The sequence below is a fragment of the Pteropus vampyrus genome, unplaced genomic scaffold (genome assembly GCF_000151845.1).
Source record: "Pteropus vampyrus isolate Shadow unplaced genomic scaffold, Pvam_2.0 Scaffold50, whole genome shotgun sequence".
Taxonomy (NCBI): domain Eukaryota; kingdom Metazoa; phylum Chordata; class Mammalia; order Chiroptera; family Pteropodidae; genus Pteropus; species Pteropus vampyrus.
This window is the reverse complement of record NW_011888831.1, coordinates 4290166-4306285: the sequence shown is the minus strand read 5'-3', so window position 1 is coordinate 4306285 and position 16120 is coordinate 4290166. Positions and strand designations below refer to the sequence as shown.

Sequence of the window (16120 nt, the reverse complement as noted above, 5' to 3'; positions counted from 1 at the left end):
TGTGTGAGTGTATGTACCAGGTTGTGATGTAAAATATTTCTTACTGAAGAGTGTAGTCAAGAGAGTTTGAAAAATACCGGGTTATACTATATGACCTTTAAGGTCCTTTCCAAATTTGAGTGGTTATGAATTTCTATGTGCAGCTAACAAATCTCATCTACTACCTTTGGGTGATGGCAAAGTTCACAGTCTAGTGATTATAGCAAGCCACTGATTATTGAAACATAATATTGACACTGAAAAAGCAAAATAGCATCCCTATCTTTCCTATCATAGTAGGTTAGAAAACACTGGAAACAGCAAAAACTGCTGAATGCCTTAAAATATAAAAATCTCGATTTAATCTTTCCATCACAAAGAGATATAATTTGAGAGCAAATGACAAAAGGGAACATTTTCCAAATCAAAATTTCCCTGCTAAAGCTTTCATTCACTTACTGAAGAAGCGAAGAGGAGTGAAGAAAGATATCACTCAAAGTCTCTGCTGTAGAAATTGAAACCTGAATGGACTTCGGGAGCAAAGACCACTTCTGAAGTAGGTATGATTTCCACTCATCCACAGGCAGATCCATGCCACTTTAAATCTACAAAATGAATAAGCAAATAAGAAATTCAGATCTCTATAATTTTAGAAAATCAAGATTTCATTCCAGCAAGCATGAAGCAACAATCAATTCTTGTGGTCTTTTGCTATAGTTGTTTACATGTTGAGGAAGATTCTATATTCTCTCACACCAATTCACTCACCATCCTTTCATTCAGAAATATTCATTGTAAGCCTGCTTTGTTCCAGGCACCATGCTGGAGGATTTGACAGCAACCATCTTGGTCCTCTTAGACCTCTACCTACCCTAGTTGCTCAAGTCAGAAACTGAGAGACATCTCAGATTTTTCTTTCTCTCTCCAGCAACTATCAACAAATATTTCTATCCCTTACATAGTTCAGTTTTTCCTTTCAATCTCCAGGTAATTTTAGTTCAAGCTCTCACCATGCCTTGTCTGGCATTCTTTCCAGTGTCATAACTAGTCTCCATGCTTTCAGTCTGCCTCACCCCCCAACTTAATCTACCCCCCACACTGAGACAGATGTCAGTACTCTGATTCAAATTCATCAATGCTCCTCCTAGCATTTAGGAAAACCCAGTACAAACTCTTCATTATTTGACCTTTGGCTCTTTTCTAATGCTCAAGTCTTGCTTCTTCCTATGTTACTATCGTGAGCTACGCAAAGCTATCCTTGGCTTGCCAGGCTATTATTCATCACTTTAGTTTTTGTATAGGCTATTCATTTTGGGGGGAGTATCCCTACTTTCACTTGGCATCCATCCCATAAACTTCCACACATCTTTCAAGACTCATTTCAAATGGCACTTCCTCCGGGAAGCCTCTCTTGATGTTTCATTTGTGATTCCAGCACACTTTGTCTCTCTCCGGGAGTCCATACCGTGTGTACCTTGAGCTAGGGCTACTTACAGAGGAAACTCCCGGGACTATGTTCTCCTCTGAGGGCAGGAACTGGGTCTTATTTTCCTTCAGAAACTCCCACTGTGCTAAGCTCAGGATCAAGTCACTGCTTCGACGACATTTAGCAGCAGGGTTATCAGGGAGCAGCTCTAACTCTCCTCTGGGCTACGAGTCCGTCTGCCCGCCAAAAGCCGAGCGGAATATGTTTCCGAGAGCCCGCTAGCAGGGCACCCGGAACTGCTCCACCCGCGCCCTTTAGCTGCGTTCGCGTCACCCTTGGCGCGCCCCGCAACTAGGCTCTCGGCCCCTTAGGCCCTACCATCCCGCGACTAGGCCCCGAATTTAGGATGGTCACGTGGGCATCCGCCAATGCAGTGGCTGCTCAGCCCCTAGGCCCGCCCCTGTGCCGTGCGCACGTCGAGAGGCGGAAGTGGCGTAGGCGGCTCCTAAGACCAATTGCTTTAGTGCGCGGCGGATCCCGGGAGTAAAGGCTGGGCAGCAGAGGATCCGAAGCGCGGGAGTTGGAGCAGCGTAGTCATGGTGGTCCACCTGAGCGAAGGGGCCATTGCGGTGAGGAGATGCCTGCGAACCGGGCTGGAGGGCCGGAGTGGTTGTCGGCCCTGGTGCTGTGCAGAGTGGAGAATGGGGAGAGGAACTGGGGGTTCGTGGGCGTGAACGCGAGAGGAAGATGTAGCAGGAGTGGAGGAACCGCCGGGTGACTCTGCTAACATCACCCTTTCTTGAAAGGATTTTTCCCATATTTTAAACATGCTTAACGTTTTCCTCCTTAAGAATACGAAGCAAAATAAACTCTTGATCTTGAACGCCCCCCCCCCCCAATCTCTCTCCGGAGGCCACTCTCTGTCTCCACCCTTCCCCCATCCTCATCCAAACTTCTCAAGTTGTTTTCAGCAGTTTAATTCCCTTACCTCCCATCAATCCTTTAAGTCGCTCCAGTCAGTCACCTCCTTGATCTCTGTACAAATAACTTTGGATGAAATTTGCAGAGCCTCCAAGTTGCTAAATCTAACAAAACACTTTTCGGTTTTCAATTTACCAGTTCTCAGCAGCGTTTGAGTCTTCGAGCTTTGCATCCTTCTGATGACAATCTCTTCTTGGTCTTTTCCTATCTTATTTGCAGGTTCCTCTTAGTAAATTTTGTTGACTCAAGGCCGTCTTTTCGAACCAAGACAATCTCATTACCATCTATATGTTAATTGCTCACAAATTTCTTTGTCTAAAGCCACCTTTACTCTGAAAGCCAAACCTCTATAATCTGCCTATTTAATATCTCAAAGACATTTAAAACTCAGCATGTCTTAAAGCAGATCCATTATCTTCCTGAATCTGGGCTTTTTGGTGTTCTCTATCTGGATGAATTGCACCATTATTTATTAAGTTATGCTAGCCAGAAATTGAAGAATTATTATTCTTACATCACCCCGAATGTTCAGTCCATCACCATGTCTAGTGTAATTTACTTCTATATATATTTCTTAACTCCCATCTACTCTCCATCCACACTGGCACTGTCACCTTTTGCCTGTATCAATCACTTCCACTCAGCATACCCTCCTCTTGATATTTCCATTATAACATATTCCCAACTTGTTCTCTCCTTTCCAGCCTCTTTTTTTTTTTTTTTAATTTAAATTCCTGGTATATTCCATACTCTTGCCTTCCACAGGGTCTTTGATAATTCTTTCCCCACTCCCCACTGCCTACTGCCTAGGTGGTTTTTCACTCTGCTCTTACAGCAAACAATCTTCAAATCTCAGCTCAGTTGTTAATTCCTCAGAGGAGCTTTCCTTGACTTCCCTTGCTAGGCTAAATTCCTTTTATTTTGAGACCCTGACTTCTGTTCATTGACTTATTAGTTGTTTTGGGCAAGATACTGAACTCTGCCTTTCTTCTCTAGAGCCTATTACCTAAGGTTAGTGTGAGGATTGAGTTATTACATTTAAAGTGCTTAGCCCATGTCTGATACATAGTAAATGCTCAGCATATGTTACCTATTATTGATAATCACAGATGAAAATTTTATTTATTGATTGATTTGATTAAGATCAGTTACTTTCTGTCTCCCTTACTGAACTGTACATTCTTTTAGTGAAATTATGTCTGTTTTTTTGCTCAACATAGTATTTCCAATACCTGGGACCGTGCTGGCAGGTTTTAATAAATGTTTGCTAGTTGCATATGTGGCAGTGAAAAGAAAGAGAGCTTGGGGGAAACTGGAAGGGGAAGAACAGTTGGAGTGAGTGAACATTTTAATAAATGGGAATATTTAGACCTGGGAAGTGATTGCAAATTCTTGTCCTCATTTACTTTATAGCTGCTACCTTGTGCTTTTAAGACAAATTAGAGGGAGTAGGAAAAAAATTAAGAACAGCCCTTCACTTTTAAAAAAATGATCACAGGCTTTTTAAAATATAAATGCTTTGCTTAGTTTTTGCTCTATTCAGAATTTTAGAAACATTTCCAGTGTCAGGTAAAGTATTACTTAGGTTTTATTAATAAATGACAAAATTTTTGCATGTGTTTGTGGTGACAGAGTGTGGAGAACCTTGGTCATCTTCAACTGTTAGCTAAAGCAGGTAGTACCATCTTAGTTTAAAAGACACAGGCCTAAAAGGGAAAGCAACTAATACACAAATAGTAGAGGCATTTTGGGGAAGAGCTAACATCATAGAGTAAGAGATAATTAATGGAACTATTGTGGTAAGTAGAATAGATAGCATTTATATCTTAAGTAATTAGGTAATGTAAAGAATGGGGAAGAGAACTAATGTTTTTGACCATTTCCAATGTGCCAGATACTTACTTTATGATAGTCGATACTTACAGTAATCCTCTAAGGTAGATTTTATCATTACTTCCATTTTACAGTTGAGATTAAAGTGGAAAGAAGTTAAATAATTTGTTAATGAAGTGAGGATTCAAATGCAAGTCCCCTTGACTATTGCATTCTGTTGCCTTGTATTTTTATTAGCAATGTTAATTTGGAAAATTTGAGGCAATTTTATCTTAAGTGTAGATGTTATGCTGTATGTCCCAGAAAAGAATAAATGCTATATTTGGTATTTATGATGACACATTTTAAGTTAAAAAGAATAATGAAGTAGTACATGCATGTGGTTTTAAAATAGAACGGAAAGGTGTTCTATGAAATTATGGACTTTCTGCCCTTTACCCCAGTTTGTTCCCTAGAAACAACTTTAAAAAAAATCACCTTTATTTAAGTTTAATTTACATATAATAAAATATACCTATTTTAAGCATACAGTTTGATGAGTTTTGATGTGTATACACCCCTGTAATCACACTACCCCAGTCTCCTGTGCCTTCCCCATTTCCGCCCTTACCCCAGGCAATCACTATAGGTTTGTTTTGACTGTTCTAAAATGTCATGTAATTGTAACCAAATAATATGTACCCTTTGGTTTATTCATTTATTTATTCAGCAAAATGGCTTTTGCAGTTTATTCATATTTTAGCATTTATGTCTTTTTATTGCTGAGTAGTATTGTATGAATAAACACGATTTGTTCTTGGACATTTGGGTTATTTTCATTTTGGGGCTATTATGAAAGAAGATACTTTGAACATTTATGTACATTCTTTTGTGGAAATGTTTTCATTCCTCTTGAATAAATACCTAGGAGTGCACTTGCTAGGTTGTATGGTTGAATATTTAATTTCATAAGAAATTGCCACATTGTTTTCCAAAGTAGTTATGAGAATTCTAGTTGCTCCATATCTTTGCCAGCTCTTAGTTTTGTCAGTCTTTTTAACTATTCTAATGAATGTGTAGTGTTATACCATTGTAATTTTAATTTCTGTTTTCCTGATAAATGATGATGTTGAACATCTTTTTATGTGATTTCTGGTCATTTGTATGTCTTTTGTGGAGAGTCTGTTCAAATCTTTTGCCTACTTTATTTATTTATTTTTATTTATTTATTTAAAAATCTTGCCCATTTTAAAAATCAGGTTGCGTTTTTATTAATTAGTTGTAAGAATTTTTTATTCTGGATGTCTTTTGTTAAATATAAGCATCACATATATTTCCTCCCAATCTGAGATTTGCCTTTTCATTCTTCTATGATGTTTTTGAAGAGCAGTTTTAAATGTTGAAGAAGTCTCATTTATCATTTTTTTCCCCTTTTCTGAATTGTATTTTTGTGTCCTAAGAAATCTTTGCCTGTCCCAGGGTCACAAATCTTTTGTCTTGTGTTTTCTTCTAGAAGTGTTGTAGTTTCAGTTTTGATTTCGGGTCTATAGTCCTTTTCAAGTTTACTTTTTAATATATAGTATACAGATCATTTTTTTCCCATTCAAATATTGTTATTCCAGCACCATTTGTTGAAAAGACTATAATGTTCCATTGAATTATGTTGTCACCTTTGATAAAATTTGTGTATGTGTGGTACTGTTTTTGGAATGTCTCGTCTCTTTGCTGTATGTGTTGATGCTTACACTAATACCACATTGTCTTAACTCATTTACAGTACGTTCTGAAATTGGGTAATGTAAACTTCATAGCTTCCATTCTTTTTCGAAATTGCTTTACTGACTCTAGGTACTCCACATTTTCATATACATTTTAGAAAGCTCGTCAATTTCTAATACAGCCTGATGGTATTTTGATTGATATTATATTGCATTTATAATTTATTTTGGGGTCAGTTGACATCTTGCAAACATTGAGTCTTTCAAACCAATCTTTTATTTAGGTTTTCTTTAATTTCTATGTGTTTTGTAGTTTTCAGTGTGCAGGTCTTGCGTACATTTTATTAAATTTATTCCTAGGTATTTTATTTTTCATGATATTAAAATGTTTTTAAAGTTTTCATTTTCCAGTTTATTAGCAGTATCTAAAAATACAATTGATTTTGCCATATTAATCTTATGTCTTACAAACTTGCTAAATTCACTTACTAGTTTTTGTAATGTAGATACCTTAGGAATTTTTATGCACATGATCATATCTGCAAACACAGCTTTATTTCATCCTTTTCAGTCTTTTTGCCATTTCTTTTTCTTGCCTTATTGCATTCATTAAGACCTCTAAAGTCATATTTATGAAGGTAATGAGAGCTATATCTTTATCTTCTTCCTGATCTTAAAGGGAAATTAGTCTTTTGCCATTAAATATGATGGCAGCTATCAGTTTAAACCTTTCTTCTATTTCTAGTTTGCCGAGGCTTTTTTATAATAAACAGGTGTTAAATTTTTCCAATGCATTTTCTGCATCTATTGAGATGATTGTGGTTTTTCTTTATGCTATTAATGTGGCAAATTATGCTGATTGATTTTGGATGTTGAGTAAACCTTGCCTTCTTGAGATTTAGGTCATGACTTATTATATCCATTTTATATAGTGCTGGATTTTATTTGTTAATATTTTGTTGAGGATTTTTATATCCACATTTATTAGTGATAGATAGCTCTAGTTTTTCTTTCTTAGCATGTCTTTGTTTTTTTCTGTCAGTAAATCTAACATCATAAAATGAAGGTGTTCTCCATTTCCTGAAATAACTTATGCAAAATTGGTATTTTTTAATCCCTAAATATTAGATAGAATTTTACGGTAAGTCCATTCAGACCTAGAGTTTTCTCTGTTGTTTCATAAAGTTGTTCCTAATATTCCCTTATTTACATAGGATTTATAGTGATGCCTTTTTCATTACTCATATTGAGAATATATGTCTTAGTTTTCTTGACCATAATAGCTAGAGATTTATCAGTTTTATTGATCTCTTTAAAGAGCCAGCTTTTGGTTCAGTTGTGTTTTCCTAGTGTTTATTTATTTTCCATTTTATTGATTTTTGCTCTTGTTATTTCCCTTCTACATACTTGGGTTTAGTTTATTTTTCTGGCTTTTTATGGTAGAAGTTTAGATAATTGATTTTGGACCTTTTCTCTAATATAAGCATATAAAGCTATAATTTTCCCTCTAAACATTGCTCTAGCTATGTACCACACACATTTAGATAGATTGTATTTTTATTTTCATTTATTTAATACTTTCTAATTTTTCTTGTAATTTCTTCAACAGATGAAGTTTGTTGTTTAAATTTCAAGTATTTAGAGGTTTTCTAGATACATTTTATTGATTTCTAGTTTAATTCCATGTCGTTAGATAAGATAGTATACTCTGTATAAATTCAGTCTTTTAACAGTTATTAAGACTTATTTTATTGTCTTGCATATACTGTCTTGTTGAAAATGTTCCCAGTGTACTAAAAAGAATGTATAGTCTGAAGTAATGGTGTCTACTGGCAAGCCCCTTGGCCTACAGTGGGCCTGCGGGGTCTAGCCAGGAAGGCCAATTTTGGTGAGAAAATGTATGCCAACAATGACTGATTTCAGAGCTTCTGGGTCCCTAGCTTTGCTTGGGTGCTGAAAAAGAACTTGCCAGTTAAGCCTTCAGTCCAGATGGTAACTACACCCATAGCACATTCCTCAGAGTTACAGTCTGTCAAATATGGCATCCAAGTTACACAAATGACAGGTAATTTTCCAGAACCATTGCTTTCCAAAGGTCTTTCATTTGTTTCATATCCTGTCCTTCCTCAAAAAAAATAAAAAAAATAAAAAACCACTAAGGACTTTAAATGAATTACAAACATGTTGAAATAAATTCTGTGTCAAGCCTTTTACTAGTTTGCATAAGTGAAGCGAATTCAGCTTGACCTTAAGGAAACAGTAATAACAGGTGATGTTATAGGACCATTTTTGCTTTTTGTGCTGTGATGGATGATATTTAATACAAGACTGGATTGGGACAAAATGAAAAGGTGACTAGATCCAATGCAGCACAATTAGCTCTTGATGAGCTTCTACAATTGTATGAACCTGAACCAAGAAATTTAGAATCGTCAGGTCCTTCTCTTATTCCTGCCGAACCTATTGCTTCACCAGAACCAGCATATGTTTTAAGAGTACATTATGCAGGGAGGGAGACACATACAGTGTGCAACAATTTTGCAGACTGTTAAAGAAATATTTAATCAACTTTTCAGTTTAATTTCTAGTCATTCAGAATATCTGAAATGTAACAATTCATTTGTATAATTGAAAGAGTTGGATGGCAGGAAGCTGTAGGCACAGGTGAATAGAGTTACAGCCAGTGCATTAAGCCAAATGGAAGAGTGTTGCCCAACACCTAAGCTGTTACAGCAAGGTTTTTCCTTAGGTACTTTTAGATACAATTTCTACTATTCTATAGCAAAAGTCCTGCTATGATGGAAAAAAATCAATATTTTGTACAAAATCATCTTCTAATTTATTCACTCTATTGTCAAATAGAATATCAACATTTACCTCTATATGAACCAGTTGCCTAAAGGATCAGCCCAGATTAAGTCATAGTTGTATCTTAATCCACATTCTATATCTGCATATGAAGCCAATGAAGAAGCGAGTCTCCATGTGGCCATTGAAGGCAAAATTTCCGACTGCGCCCTGCAGATGTTGTTAGTAAACAGTATGTCCTCAAGTGACAAACTGACAAAATGGGAAGTGCTGGGTGTACCTGGAGCGTTACTGAGTCACTTTATAAAGGCAGTTTATATCAGCAGTATACTTGGTGATGGGAATTGCTGTGTTATTTCTTAGAAGTTTAAGAAAGGTTATAAAGCAACATGTTGATGATACACTCACTTCAAAATTGATATCTTATTTGATTAAGAGACCTTAGATTAGTACTTTCTGCATATCTACTTCACACAAACTTGGAATATAGATTCTTCAGTCTGAATTGGGTGCCAAAAGGACATTTCTTTGGAGACTGCGGATGGTCTAAGTGAGAAGAACAATGAAAATTCCTCCACTTAAAAGTAGTGTGTCAATGGCAAGTCGGCTTTGTAAGGCTGCAATATTAAGTCGATTTAACCTGCTTGCCGGTGAAGCTAAGAAAGACAGTGGTACTTGAAGCTAGTTCATATGCAGCTGAGCATATGTCTGGATCCTATCAAGAAGCTAAAACTGTTGAAAGCCTACTTAGAGCAACATGGCTATGGCTTCTTGATTGTGAAATCTCCCTGTATAGAGCAATTTAGTGTGTGAATGGGGCAATCCATTGTCACATTAAAAATCTTTGATTTTTTGGTGTGTAAGAAAATTTTTTTAAAGAATTTGTTTTCTTCAATTGTTAGATGCTCTAATTAGGTCAGGTTGGTTGATAGTTAAGTTGGGGCAGTGTATCTTAGATTGGATTGCTATTTGCTATAACAAAATACCATAGACTGGGTAGTGTAAATGACAAATTTCTTACAATTTTAGAAGCTGGGAAATCGAAAATGATGGTGCCAGCAGATTCACTTCCTGTGAGGGCTCTCTTCTTGGCTTTCAGCTGCCATTTCGTTGTGTGCTCTCATGACCGCTTCTTTGTGTGGGGAGTAGAGGAGAGAGCTCTGGTATCTCTTTTTCCTATAAGGGCACTAATCCCATTATGGGGGCTCTATCCTCAGGACCTCATATAAACCTATTACCTCCAAAGATCCGACCTCCTAATCCCATCACACTCAGGGTTAGGATTTCAACATATGAACGGAGGTGGAGGAAACACAGTCCATAACACAATAGTACTCAAATGTTTTGATCTTAAAATGCCTTTACACTCAAAAATGGTTGAGCGCCCCCAACTCCCAAGAGCTTTTGTTTTTTGTGGGTTATATGTACCTTACTATATTTGAAATTATAACAGATCAATTTTTTAAAATATTCATTTAAAATAATAAACTCATCTGTTAACATAAATAACATGTTTTGTGAAAACTAGCTCTATATTTCAAGACAAATAGAAAAGTAACATTGTTTTACTTTTTTTTTCACAGTGCTTTAGTGTCTGGCTTCCAAAGATAAATGACAGCCAGATTTTACTATCTTCTGCATTCAGTATATATACTTATTGTTTTGGTTCAGGTATACAAAGGAAATCTGGCCTCACTCATATATGTAGTTGGAAAAGGAGCTGTATTTTAATAGAATTTTCAGGCTTTTTTCCTTTTTTTTTTTTTCTGATACTGTGATATAAGGAATTTATGTTTTGTCTGGTTCCTGGCACAGAGCTCCTAAAGCCCTTGGAATTTCCTGAGTGATATGGCTTGGAGGAACATCTTTTGTTATTCATAATAAGCATTCTCAACCTTACTGAATGTATGTTAATGAGGTGACTCTTGGTGGACCTCAAGACTGCTTCCTATTGGGGCTGGTTGGCAGGGGAACCAAGCCTGTAATTAGAAGGTTGGAACTTTAAGCTCTATACCCACCCCGCCTCCCCTGCCCCCACTGAATTAATCAGCAGCAGCCAATGAATAATCAGTCATGCATTTATAATGAAGCCTTCTTAAAAATCCTAAACAGCAGGGTTTAGAGAGCTTCCAGGTTATGGACTCATTCACATGTCAGGAGGGTGGTACACCCCAAACTCCACAGGGACAATCTATGCTTGGGACCCTTCCAGACCTTGCTTGATGTACCTCTTCAGCTGTTCATTTATGTCTTTTGTAATGACTCGGTAGAGTAAGTAAAATGTTTCCCTGAGTTCTAGGACCTTGAGGAAGGGGTTGTAGGAATCCCCAGTTTGTAACTAAATTGAACAGAAGTGTGGGTAACCTGGGACCCACTACTTGAGATTAGTGTCTGAAGTGGTTTAGGGACAGTCTTGTGGGACTGAGCCCTTAACCCGTGGGGGTCTATACTAACTCTGAGTAGTTAGTGTCAAAATTGAATTGACTTGTAGGACACCCAGTTGGTGACTACAGAGAATCGCTTCATGTAGAAAACCCATACATTTGATGTCATAAATGTTTAGAATAGAAAAACAGCATTCCTTTAATACTGCATCAAAACCTAAATGGTAGTTTCTTCAAAGTTAGTTGGAATATAGAATTGAGCTATCTTGCCTTTTGAATGGACCTTTTAGTTTGTATTATTTTGTAATGTTATGTATTGATCATTTGGAAAATATTGGTTTATTTCATTATTCAGATTCCAAATGTTAATATGTTTCATTCACAACAAAAATTCATGCTTATTAATATCACTGCTAATTTAATCAGAAAATGTCTAAGTATTGGGAAATTATAAAGCTTATGGTGGTGAATACAAATTTTCAAAACTTGGTTTTTACTAGAAATCTTATTGGCAACAAATACTATTAATTATTTTCCTCGAAAACAGGCACACTTTGTTTACTTTTGAGAAAACATCTAAATTCCCAAGTCTAAATAACTATAGTTTATCATTTGCCCTTGCATGTAAAAATGATGTTCCGTGAAGAAAATGGTAATTCATCTCACACAAACAGTTGCACAAGGGCTTTTCCTCAGGATGACAACCATACTTTAGTTTGTAGCAGTACTTTTTGCATACTTCTGTATTGTTACATAGAATATTACTTTTTTTAACTCGAGTTAAGATTTAATGTAATAGATCATTTTCACTGCTTCATCAAGGGCATTCTTTAGTGAACCTCCCTACTCCCCCATGAGTTCAAGGCAGAAGAATACAATGACTACTGGTATAGTAACTGCTAAAGCACCAGTAGTTTAGTTTTACCTACCACTGCTTTGCATCATCAGTACAAATGTCAACACAGCTGTTCCAGAATAAACCATGAGTTTCAGAAAGTAATTCAGAACTTTGAATAGTTCAATACTATTTGTGTGTGTTGTCACACATGAAAGATCTTAATAGACGATTAGTTGGTGATTAGTTGGTGCTGATACCAGATGAATACAAGCAAAACGGCCAGTCAAGCCATATCTATAGATTCATCCATTTGTAAGGCAAACTTAGAATTCTGCAGAAGAGATATAATGTATCTTGTTCTTTAATTCAACAAGTTGCTCTATCATTTGAAAGTGGCGCTGCTGCGATTTCTTTTACTGACTTTTCACCCAGCCCAAATTCATCAGCATTAATAGTATAAGGTTTTCAGTGTTAAATAGTATAAGATTTTATTAGTCTTTCAGTCAATTTTTCATTGTATTGAGTGAATGAGAATAAGAAGGGCAGTGTCTTATTTATTATGAAGAAAACTAGTTTTGAATTTACGGATGCCCTGAAAAGGTCTTGGGTTCTCATGTTATAATTTGAGAACTGCTTCAAGGTTGTAGCATATATCTTTAACTTATTATGTCTGCTTTCATATAATATTTTATCTAGTAATTTTTGACTAGTTGCTAGACATTATGAATATTACATTATTCAGTGTCTATGTTTATTTTTTTAAAGAATATTGAGTTCTGGTAGACTATCTACTTGCAGATTAGTTGATACCTTTGAGACTGGAATGGGTCTAGAGTAGTATTTACTTTGGGTCTAGTTCTAAATCATGGCCTTTTTTGGCGTTTCTAATGAATGCACCATGTTTTTATTGAGTTAACGCTGACTAGTTGGAACACAAATGTAATTATAGCTTGTGTGAGCTCCAGTGATTTTTTTAGCGTATAGCTTTCTTACTTACTCTTTGTCTGGCCTAGTGCAGTCTCATTTTGTATGTGCACAACTTAGAATTCAGCCAGAGACTCAGGGGAACCCCTATGTAGGTTATTGAAGCTTCTCTCTGTTGCTCTCTACTCTCTGGTACTCTGCATCCATGAAATCCAGCTAACTCATCTCTCTGAATCCTGATCTGTGCTCAACAGGACTGCCGTGTTCTTGGATTCCCTGGCCTACACTATGGCCCATAAAGTGCCGAAAGCCACAACTATTGCAGTGCTCACCTCAATCGTCTCCCTTCTTTCAGGGATCACAGTCTTGCTATTCCTATCTGGTATTCGAAAAGTTTATATATTTTTGTCCAGTTTTTTAGTTATTGTTGGAATTGCTAGTCTGGTATTATTTATTTGAGCATGAGCAGAAGCAGATGTCAGACAGCCAGTTTTAACTAACAGTCTTAGTTTTTTTGATGGTTACTTTTGCGTGATGACTTTTTAAAAACAAACTAAAAACCTGATTGATAGTTATTCAATTTTTCTTTAGAAACGTTTTATAATTGCTAATAATCATAAGATTTAAAATTCAAAAGGTACAAAGGAGGATGTAGTGCAAAGTCTGTTGCTCACATATATCCCCTACTCAACCAGTTCCTCTCACAATAGGCAACCGGTATTATATAAACAACATCTTCTGAAGTCTTCACAATATTCTGTAAGGATTTGCCATACTTATTTATCTAATTCCCTATTAATGGGTACTATAGGGGAATTATTGTGCTATTATGTATATGAGTGAGTATATATATGATGTCCTTGTTGGTAAACATGAATCTCACTTTTATGATTTTATAATTTACACAGAGTGATAAAACTTAAACTATATTTTAAAATGATAAGGTCCAAAAAGGTTCTTTTCACAATATTATCTATAGTTTATTCCAAATACTAAACTGTAAAAATATGTCATATTTTAATCATGATTTAAGTACATATTTCACAATAATCTATTTTTACTCTTTTAGGCCATAATGCAACAGGGAGATACATCCATAAAACCCATCCTCCAAGTTATTGTAAGTATCTAATATATTTTATATCAAGCAGTTTTTAAACCTATATGTAATTATAAATTACATTTGTCGAAGGACATAAAGATTTGTTCACTTTAGGAAATTCTCTCTATCATCACAAAAAAATAAGTCAGTCCATGATGTAACTCTGAGAAAGGAACCAGACTTTTTAAAAAATATATTGGGTTAGCCAGAGGTAGACCTTTGGAGGTTCAGACTTAAGGCTTTGCCTCTCTGTTGTTTCTACAATTAATGAATGCTGTAGTGCTACACATCATTACAACTGTTTCCTTACTTGTCTTCCTGCTCTGAGGTTTGTCTTGCTCAAATCTGCCTTACAGACGGTCTCCAGAGAGACCTACCCTAAAATGAACAGGGTTCTGGAGCTGCCAGTCATCTTAAGGCTTATTTCACCCTAAGGCTCTGTTTACATATTCCACTTAAAGCTGCCTGTGATTTCCTTCAAGTTGAGATAAATTTCTCAGCTCTGCCCCCATGTCATTATGTGCATACTTCTCTTACATCTCTGCCTCCATCTCTACCCTAATTGTAAGCCCTTCAGGGCAAGGATTTTTTGTATTTTTAGCATGTTTCCTACACAGTACCTTGCATGTATTAGATACTTTGTTATATATTTTTTAAGAATTGATTTTCAACCAAATTCAAGTTAGGGGAGAGAGAACACAAGAATACTGGCAATTCATGTTATTCTCATCTATATTGTGTTTCATAATGTTAGTGGAGAAAGGTTGGTGGGAGAATCATCAAATCTAATTTTCTGTTATTTGGATTTAGGTGTCAAGAGAGAGAATGGGCACGCAGTTCAGTTTGTGTTGAACTAAATGGCAAGCCCACTCTCCTGCCACTTAGGTTTACTTATCCCTGGGGACTGGGCAGACCATCTGGCTAATGATTCAAGTTTTCTATTCTAGAACATCCGTCCCATTACTACAGGGAATAGTCCACCCCGTTATCGACTGCTTATGAGTGATGGGTTGAACACCCTATCCTGTAAGTATGATGTATAAATCTAAGAGTTTGTATTTAAATAATAAAAACACACTTAACATTTCGATTGCAGTAATTTTGGGCATTCCGAAAGTCTGCATTTGCTTGGCTATGCAGTTCATTCAGACAGAATTGCAACTGGCAGAGAGCGTTCTAACAATAGACTGGATCTAGTGGAAAGCTGCCACTTGGCTTAATTAATTTTCTCTAACTAGTGTTCTATGTTTTCTTTGATTAACTTCCCTCAGGATGATATTGACATTTAGTGAATATGATGGGTTAGCTGTGCTATACTTGCCTTTATGGGGTTTTATTTCTGTGTTGGAAATTTTACAAGGGAGAAAGGAGAGAATTTGCAGAATATGTGCTTGCTATCTCTAGTCACAATGTGAAGGACCTAGAAAGGATTTTTTAGTCTTTTTCGTGAAACCTGAATGACAGAAAAAATGATCTTGGGCACTTTAAGAAATACATACATTTTAGAGTAGCAGCAGATGTTTAATTAATGCACAGCAAATTATACTATTTTTCACTATGCAGTCTGACTAGTTTTAATTTCAGGAACGTATTTAAGGCATTATTTTTCTTTGCTAGTACAGGTGTGATCAGCTTTTAGATAGTTATTACTGAAATGTTTTGGAGACTGAAATAATCCCTGCTTTTCAGCTTTCATGTTGGCAACACAGTTGAACACTCTTGTTGAAGAGGAACAATTGTCTAGCAACTGTATTTGCCAGATTAACCGATTTATTGTTAACACACTGAAAGATGGAAGGTATGTAGTGGTTTTTTTGTTTGTTTGTTTGTTTTATTGTGTTGTGGAATGGGAGCTAATTTTTGAACAGTTCATTGGATGCCAGAATTCAATTGGGAATCTAAAAGGCAATGATGAACTCTCAGCTAAGAATATACAGCTATTGAATTCTGAACTCAGGTAACTAAAACATGGCACCAATGGGAGAGAAGTATAGAAATAAATTGGAAATTTCAGAGCAAGGGATTAAAGCAGAATGCAGAACTCTTCTTATTTCTAATCTCTTCAGAAGCGCTGTTTTTAGAATCTTCTCTCAAAGTATCTTAATAAAAAGGGGTTACTTATTAGAAAAGATATAATTAATTATGTAA

At 36.1% G+C, this 16120-nt stretch overlaps 2 protein-coding genes and 1 pseudogene across 4 annotated transcripts in view; 2 read left to right on the top strand and 1 right to left on the bottom strand.

Moving 5' to 3' along the window:
* Positions 1-1812, bottom strand: part of SMYD4 (SET and MYND domain containing 4) — a 44013-nt gene extending 42201 nt beyond the window's left edge. For 2 of the 3 annotated variants that reach the window (XM_011359871.2, XM_023530504.1), the window contains exons 1-2: positions 1474-1811; positions 439-584 (exon numbers count right to left, since the gene is read on the bottom strand). In XM_011359871.2, the coding sequence (XP_011358173.1) occupies positions 439-572 (134 nt within the window). In that variant the 5' untranslated portion in view covers positions 573-584; positions 1474-1811. Of the gene's footprint in view, positions 1-438; positions 585-1473 lie in introns of all 3 variants that reach the window. The other variant, XM_023530503.1, reaches the window with a different exon arrangement.
* Positions 1813-1879: 67 nt separating this feature from the next.
* RPA1 (replication protein A1) overlaps positions 1880-16120 on the top strand; it is a 52906-nt gene continuing 38665 nt past the window's right edge. The window contains exons 1-4 of the mRNA XM_011359867.2: positions 1880-2034; positions 13940-13990; positions 14920-14998; positions 15662-15770. Coding sequence (XP_011358169.1) covers positions 2002-2034; positions 13940-13990; positions 14920-14998; positions 15662-15770 — 272 coding nt within the window. The 5' untranslated portion in view covers positions 1880-2001. The remainder of the gene's footprint in view (positions 2035-13939; positions 13991-14919; positions 14999-15661; positions 15771-16120) is intronic.
* LOC105291849 lies at positions 7519-10173 on the top strand (annotated as a pseudogene).